We start from the raw sequence: 8,059 nt of genomic DNA, 5'->3' as shown, positions 1-8,059 counted from the left end.
GTCATGACCAGTGAGTCGCTGCAAGAAATGACATAGAAAGCTATGGGGTCAAGAACAAAAGCACTCTGGAAGAGAATCTCAGTGTGGGGATGGAAATAGAGTTCAGCTTAACTGCAAAAAAAAAAAAAAAAAAAAAAAAATGGTTGGGGAAAAACAAAGAATTCCCTCCCCTGTTTTTTCATATTTGGACATAGATAAGTAACAAAACGCCCTTATGTGATTGGGAACTTGTGTTAGTTTCCAGACCATGAGATCTTGAGTTATGATTCATGCAGAGTTAAAACAGACAAAAGTAGTTACTTGCCAGACATTTATTATTAATTTTTCACAGTCCAATTATTTCAACAAGAATATATCTAAGGTATTATCAATAGGCCTCAGATGATTGTGGGCAAATGGGTCTTGTCAAAAGGCCTCTAGAAATTTGCCCCTATGTTCACACATTTTTCCCTTTTACACCCCCAACATGCTCTATGTGATCTCTTATTGGCCCTAGAGTAAGACAGATGTTTATGGGATTCTGAGCAGCTTCCTTCTAATAAGCTAGAATTAACAAAGGTTCATAATATTCTCAAACTCATCAAAACTTGGGGAAGTAGAATGAACACTATAGACTATAACAGACATAGTTTTAAAATTTGAACTCTGAAGTTGTTTGAGAAACACCTCATTATTTCTTCATGAGATTATGTGTTTAAGTGGAGTTGAGTGTAAAAAAAAATTTAATTTGAATTCTAAATCTTCAAAGCTAAACCTATTCTTAACATATTTCTTCCAGTAATGGGCTGATTTCACAGAAAGTTTTTATGCAGAGGTCACTTCCCCTGCACTATTCAAGGGTTATAAAAATTTAGTTACCTGGAATTTGTGCTAATTATGCCACAAAAGAGGAAATGCTGTTTGGAGGCAATGATCAATTTAGCTTCAAGAAGAAATAGCAACTTGAACATTAAAAGTATCTGCACTTTCCACAAGGTGGGTCAGTCATTAAACAAATAGACCCATTGTTTAGAATCTCAAATCATCCTATTATTCTTGTTCTTCTGAAAGCAATAAATGAAAATGTTCCTCAAACAAAATTTCTTAAACAAATTAAATGATTTATATATTTTTTTAAATGCACACCACATCTGCATCAAAGAGCAAAAGAAAGACATCTTGCAGTAAAGAACTACTTGAGGAAGAATAAAAAGCAGGAGTACAAAGTACATAAAATGAGCGTAGTTTAAGATTTTGGAAGAAAAGACATTCTAATATCACAGAGTTTTCCCACAACCAGAAACATCTGAGTTATCACTTGGTACCCAGTGTTTCTCATTTTCCCGTGCTCGAAGCTTTGGCAGGTGTCAGGATATTGGCAACATCTCCTAAGGGCGGTATTGAGATCTCTGCTCTTGGATGTACTCATAGAGAGGGCTGGAGCGCACTGGGACGCTGGCAAACTGATGAGTGCCGGGCTCCAGAAGTCGCCCATGGCCCTTCACTTCTTGGGATTGTATCTCCCCGACTTGGCGGCGCCTCTGTTCCTCCTCCTGCTGGCGGCGGATGTGTTCTTCCCGTAATTTCCTTTCCCATTCCTGGCGACGTTTCTGCTCTTCTTCTTGCCATAGTTCTTGTTCCTGACGACGACTCTTCTCCTGCGTGGCAAACTGCTCCTCCGCCCGGTACTGCCGGTCTCGCTCCTGCCGCAGCCTCTGCTCTTCTTGTTCCTCAAGCTGGAGCTGCTCTTTCCAGCGATACTTTCTGTCACGCTGTTGGCGGCGCAGCTGCTGTTCTTCCCTCTCCTGGCGGAGCTGTTCCTCCTCGCGGAATTTTCTGTCACGCTCTTGGCGGCGCAGCTGCTGTTCCTCCCTCTCCTGGCGGAGCTGCTCTTCCTCTAGGAATTTTCTGTCGCGCTCCTGGCGGCGCAGCTGCTGTTCTTCCCTTTCCTGACGGAGCTGCTCTTCCTCTAGGAATTTTCTGTCGCGTTCTTGGCTGCGCAGCTGCTCTTCCTCCGTCTCTTGGCGCAGCTGTTCCTCCTCCCGGAATTTTCTCTCCAGTTCCTGGCGGCGCAGCTGCTGTTCCTCCTGGAAGAATTTTCTCTCTCGTTCCTGACGGCGGAGCTGCTGTTCCTCTTCGCGGAATTTTCTGTCACGCTCTTGGCGGCGCAGCTGCTGTTCCTCCCCTTCCTGGAGTAGCTGTTCCTCTTCGCGGAATTTTCTGTCGTGGTCGTGGCGCAGCTGTTGTTCGCGCTCCTGACGGCGCAGCTGCGGTTCCTCCTCGAGGAATTTTCTGTGATGCTCTTGCCGGTGCAGCTGTTGTTCTTCCCTTTCCTGGAAGAGCTGTTCCTCTTCGTGGAATTTTCTGTCGCGGTCGTGGCGGAGTTGTTGTTCGCGCTTCTGACGGCGCAGCTGCTGTTCCTCCTCCAGGAATTTTCTGTCACGCTCTTGGCAGTGCAGCTGCTGTTCTTCCCTTTCCTGGAGCAGCTGTTCCTCTTCGCGGAATTTTCTGTCGCGCTCCTGGCGCAGCTGTTGTTGGCGCTCCTGGCGGCGCAGCTGCTGTTCTTCCTCCAGGAATTTTCTCTCTCGTTCCTGGCGGCGCACCTGCTGTTCCTCTTCACGGAATTTTCTGTCACGTTCTTGGCGGCTCAGCTGCTGTTCCTCCCTCTCCTGGCGCAGCTGTTCCTCCTCGCGGAATTTTCTGTCGCGGTCCTGACGCAGCTGTTGCTCGCGCTCCTGGCGGCGCAGCTGCTGTTCCTCTTTAATGAATTTTCTCTGCTGTTCCTGGCGGCGCAGCCGCTGTTCCTCCTCGAGGAATTTTCTCTCTTGTTCCTGAGGGCGCAGTTCCTCTTCGCGGAATTTTCTGTCACGCTCTTGGCAGCGCAGCTGCTGTTCCTCCCTTTCCTGGAGCAGCTGTTCCTCCTCGCGGAATTTTCTGTCTGTCTCTTGACGGCGTCTCTTCTCTTCTCTTTCCTCTCTCAGCAACTGCTTTTCCTCTTGGGACTTCCTGTCGCGCCTTTTGGCTTCCTTTTGCTCTTCTCGCTCCAGCTGTTCTTCCTCTGGGAAATGCCTGTCGCGCTGCTGCCAGCGACTCCTCTCTTGCTGTTCATCCAGCAGGTGCTGCAGATCTTGCTGGGATTGTCTGTCGCGCACCTGGGAATCTTCCAACTGCTGGAACTGTTCATTCTCTCTACGTTTGCAGTAAACCTTGTTATCACGAACTGCATTTTCTTTTTCTGGTTCCCACTGCCATTTCAGATCACTGCGCTGATCCTCATCCCGGTATCGCCGCTTCCTCTCCTGGTCCTGAAGCTCTTCCTCCTCCCGATACTGCCTCTCCCGCTCCTGGCGCCTTCTTTTCTCCTGTTCCTCTCTCAGCAGCTGCTCTTCCTCCTGCTGCAGCTCCTCTTCCTCGCGGTATTGCCTCTCCAGCTCCTGGCGCCTTCTGTTCTCCGGTTCCTCTCTCAGCAGCTGTTCTTCCTCCTGCTGCAGCTCCTCTTCCTCCCGATATTGCCTCTCCAGCTCCTGGCGCCTTCTCTTCTCCGGTTCCTCTCTCAGCAGCTGCTCTTCCTCCTGCTGCAGCTCCTCTTCCTTCCGATATTGCCTCTCCAGCTCCTGGCGCCTTCTCTTCTCGCGTTCCTCTCCCAGCAGCTGCTCTTCCTCCTGCTGCAGCTCCTCTTCCTCCCGATATTGCCTCTCCCGCTCCTGGCGTCTTCTTTTCTCCCGTTCCTCTCTCAGCAGCTGCTCTTCTTCCTGCTGCAGCTCGTCTTTGCGGTATTGTCTCTCCCACTCCTGGCGTCTTCTCTTCTCCCGTTCCTCTCTCAGCAGCTGCTCCTCCTCCTGCTGCAGCTTCTCTTCCTCGCGGTATTTTTTCTCCCGCTCCTGGCGCCTTCTCTTCTCCCGTTCCTCTCCCAGCAGCTGCTCTTCCTCCTGCTGCAGCTCCTCATCCTCCCGATATTGCCTTTCCCGCTCCTGGCGTCTTCTTTTCTCCCGTTCCTCTCTCAGCAGCTGCTCTTCCTCCTGCTGCAGCAGCTCTTCCTCGCGATATTGTCTCTCCTGCTCCTGGCGCCTTCTCTTCTCTCGCTCCTCTCTCTGCAGCTCCTCCTCCCCCTCCTGCAGCAGCTGCTGTTCCTTCCTCAGCTGCTCTCTTAGGGCTGGCTTGGCGTACAGCGTGTGGCGGCGTCTCTTCCTTTCTTCTAGTTGCCACCTCCATTTTTGGTCGCGGCGCTGCTCCTGGCTTCGCCTCCTCTCCTGATCCTCCTGGAGGCCGTCCTCCTCCTCCTGGAGCTGTTGGGCACGCTCCCGCCGCTGGAGCTGCTCCTCTTCCTCCAGGAACTGCAGCTCTTTCTCCCTCTCGCGTCGCTGGCGGCGCCGCTGCTCCTTCTCCTCCTCCTCCTGGAGAAACCGTTGTTCCCACTGCTGGCGCTCCTCGACCCTCAGCTGCCTCTCCCGCTGCTCCCGCAATGGGGGCCTGGCCGACAGCCTCTGACGGTCCCTCTCGCTCTCTTCCTCCGCCTGCCACTGCCATGTGAAGTCCCGGCGCTGCTCCTCTTCCTGCTGCTGCCGGTGAGCGCGTTCCTCCTCCTGCCATTGCAGCTCACGCTCCCGGCGCCGCCTCTTTTCCTCCTGCTCTTGGCGGCGCCTCTGCTCTTCCTGCTTGCGGGGCCTCGAGTAGACTTTGCTTTGCCGTACGTCGGCCTCGCTTTCTAGCTGCCACTGCCACTTCGGGGTGCGGCTTTTAATCCGCTGCCAGGCCTGTTCCTGCTCCTCCTCAGCCAGCACCTGCTCGCGCCTCAGCCGCTGCTCGCGCTTCCCTTCTTCATGCTCGCGCTTCAGCCGCTGCTCGAGCCTCTCTTCCTCACGCTCGCGCTTCAGCCGCTGCTCCAGCCTCTCTTCCTCCTCCTCGCGCTTCAGCCGCTGCTCGCGCCTTTCCTGCTGCTCGCGCCTTAGTTGCTGCTGGCGCCTCTCCTCCTGCTCCTCGCGCTTCAGCAGCTGCTGGCGCCTCTCTTTCTCCCGCTCCTCGCGCTTCAGCCGCTGCTCGCGCCTCTCCTCCTGCTCGAGTCTTTCCACCTCCTCGCGCTTCAGTCGCTGCTCGAGCCTCTCTTCCTGCTCGCGCTTCAGCCGCTGCTCGCGCCTCTCCTCCTGCTCGAGCCTCTCCTCCTCCTCGCGCTTCAGCAGCTGCTCGCGCCTCTCCTCCTGCTCGCGTCTTAGTTGTTGCTCTCTCCTCAACCGGTGCTCGAGCCTCTCTTCCTCCTTCTGGCGCTTCAGCCGCTGCTCGCGCCTCTCCTGCTCCCGCCTTGGTGGCTGCTCGCGCCTCTCCTGCTGCTCGCGCCTCTCCTCCTCCTCGAGCTTCAGCCAAAGTTCGCGCCTTTCCTCCTGCTCGCGCTTCTCCTCCTGCTCGCGCTTCAGCTGCTGCTTGCGCCTCTCCTCTTGCTCGCGCCTCTCCTGCTGCTGGTGCCTCTCCTCCTCCTCGCGCTTCAGCCAATCGCGTCTCTCCTCCTGCTCCCGCTTCAGCCGCTGCTCACGCCTCTCCTGCTCGTGCCTCTCCTCCTCCTGCTCGCGCCTCAGCTGCTGCTCCAGCCTCTCCTCCTCCTGTTCGCGCCTCAGCTGCTGCTCGCGCCTCTCCTCCTGCTCGCGCCTTAGCTGCTGCTCGCGCCTCAGCCTTTGCTGCTGCTGCTCTTCCTCCTGGCGCTCCCTCTTCAGCTCTTGACGGTCCAGCTTCTGTAGCTGCTCTTTTTTCTCCTGGAGCTCTCTTTGCCGTTGCGGCTCCTCTACCTGCAGCTTCTCTTCATCCTTCCGGAGCACTCTGTCGCACTTCCTCCACTCTTTCTCTTCTTCCTCCTGGAGCACTCTCTCTTGCCGCTCTCGCATTTGCTGCTGCTCCTCCTCGCGGCACTCCCTCCTCAGCTCCTGCAGCTCCCGCCTTCGCTGTTGCTCTTCGTCTGGAAACTCCTCAGTTTCGTGACCTGTGCACCTCTGCAGCTGCTCTTCCTCTGCACGGCGCTCTTCCTGTTCTTGCCATTCTCGCCTTTGTCGCCACAGCTCCTCGTCGCGGCGCTGCCTGTCGCGGTGCTCAAGTCGCTCTTGTTTCTCACTTTGCTCCTCTCCCTCAGCGATCTCCCTCTCCTGTTCCTGCCTCTTCTGCCTGCGTCGTTGCCCAGGTTCTTCTTCCAGTTGTCTGTCCCGGGGCTCGAATCTCCTTTGGTCTTCTTCTTGCCTGCGATCTTGTAACAGGCTTTCCTTTCCGTCACACCGGGCTCGCTTCTCCTCATCCAGCCCCGTGGCCTGGCCGAGAGCATAGTAACAAGCTTGAGCCACTTTGAAAATAAATAGGAGGAATTCGTTGAAATCGACACGCCCATTACAGTCACGGTCCAGAAGTTCCAGGATCAGATCTACCGTCTTGGGGTCATGTGGTCTCTATAAAAATGGTGAAAACAAAAATTTTACAATGCACTGTTTACAGGTGGTAAAATTGTATTCACACATGATATATTTTATGCTATGGTGACATTCAAGAGACATTCAGAGCAATTAGAAAAATGTCCAGTGTGTATCAAGTCTTGTCCCCATGTAAAATGTGAACCCTCACTTTAAAGCATATATTCGTTTGAAATTTTTACATCTCATAATTTAGTGCTGATCAAACTGAAGAATGCAGGAAGAGAGACACAAAGTAGAATAGCAGGTAAGCCTACTTACCTTACAGGCAGAGCTTGAGGTGAAGATTCAAAACAGCATCGTGAACTTGTGTGTAAAATTAGCAAAACTGCTCAACATCAAGAAAGAATAACACAAGTTCTCTTTAATTGAGAAAGAATGAACTCATCCTTGAGAGAGATACAATAGAAATTTATAAAGATTTGCAGTAGCCATTTCTGTCTGAAGCAGCCAGTATTCTTGATTTGGTTTCTATTCCATATTAGAAAACAGAACAAAACATTTACGGGTAGCACCATTTTCGTAGAGATCAGGCTGATCTCAGTTTTGAAATTTGGAAACAAATTTAAGTTCCTCCAAGTCTAGTTTGATTTGACATCTTTTGTGGTAATGTCCCATGAAGAGCTCATTCACCTGGCCATGCCATCAAGTACATGAAATACTTTATTATTCAGACTACAATGTCAAGTAAGTACCTTTTGACTCAGAAATGAATGGGGGATGTGGTGTAGACCTGTTGTGGTGTAAAATGAATATAAAGCCACCATTCCTTGCTCTGATCTCCTCTGAGAATAAATCTCATAGCCTCAAGTCAATAGATCTCATTTTCTTGTTAGTTCTTACCCGAAGCACAGCTCCAAATTCCCTTTCAAGGAGGTTCTTCAGGTCTTTCTTAGTTAATGCTGCTCCATCACAATCATGAGAGACATATTGATTGAAAATTTCAGTGATGTCACAGATGCTTCTCAGAAGTGGAGACATTTTTTTCTTTCCTTCAAGTTCAAGTAAACCTAGAACAATAAAATAAGATCCAGAATCCAAATCCCGTTTCTGCTCTTGGGAAGGCTTCACTCACACTATTTCAGGCAGATCCCTAAATAATTTGAATTTATAGCAGTATTTTTAACCTGGACTTTCAGAGCATTTTAATCTTTGAATATTGTATCAGAAAGAGAAAGAGTGATCCTGAGAAATTCCAAGCCAGGGAATCATCTTCAGAATATCCTGTTGTCAGCTTTTGATTGTATACCCAATGTGGATTATCTACGTCCTTTTCTTCTCTCTTTCTTCCAACTCTCCACCGTATTTCAGAGTAGAAAATAAAGAGAGGAGTGCAGAAATTAAAATTTCATATAGTTCTACACACCTTCCTTTAAAGTTGAGCAAAGAGGACAGGTAAAAGTCAAAAGGTGAAGGAAGACTTGAGAGTATCTTAAAGTGGATAGAGGCCATGTCAGCAAAACAGTTGGTAGAAAATAGAACAATGAAAAAGGAATATGAATGATTCCTCAACATTACAGTCCATAAAGGATTTAGGAACTCTTATAGAATATAATTCGTAAGTCAGCAATTCTAAGATTAAATAGTACTTCTTCCTAGTCAAAAGATGGCATTGTAACATTCAGATACACACATGCAGA

General features: G+C 50.6%; 1 protein-coding gene across 1 annotated transcript; it reads right to left on the bottom strand.

Annotated features, from left to right (window-relative positions):
* Nucleotides 1–296: 296 nt before the first annotated feature.
* Nucleotides 297–7,400, bottom strand: TCHH (trichohyalin). Its single transcript, XM_024239276.3, has 3 exons — nucleotides 7,263–7,400; nucleotides 4,828–6,398; nucleotides 297–4,770 (listed from the first exon to the last, which is right to left on the bottom strand). The coding sequence occupies exons 1-3, from the start codon at nucleotides 7,398–7,400 to the stop codon at nucleotides 1,368–1,370; spliced, it is 5,112 nt and encodes a 1,703-aa protein (XP_024095044.1). The 3' UTR covers nucleotides 297–1,367.
* Nucleotides 7,401–8,059: the final 659 nt, after the last annotated feature.

The sequence above is a fragment of the Pongo abelii genome, chromosome 1 (genome assembly GCF_028885655.2).
Source record: "Pongo abelii isolate AG06213 chromosome 1, NHGRI_mPonAbe1-v2.0_pri, whole genome shotgun sequence".
Taxonomy (NCBI): domain Eukaryota; kingdom Metazoa; phylum Chordata; class Mammalia; order Primates; family Hominidae; genus Pongo; species Pongo abelii.
The sequence above is the reverse complement of the archived record's forward strand: the minus strand, read 5'-3'. Positions and strand labels throughout refer to the sequence as shown.

Coding starts and splice junctions, on each gene's coding strand:
- TCHH (XM_024239276.3), bottom strand. CDS start 7,400: ATGTCTCCACTTCTGAGAAGCATCTGTGACATCACTGAAATTTTCAAT. Junction 6,399..7,262: donor AATTTGGAGCTGTGCTTCGG/GTAAGAACTAAC, acceptor CCATTTTTATAG/AGACCACATGACCCCAAGAC. Junction 4,771..4,827: donor CGCGAGCGTGAGGAAGAGAG/GCTCGAGCAGCG, acceptor GCAGCGGCTGAG/GCGCGAGCAGGTGCTGGCTG.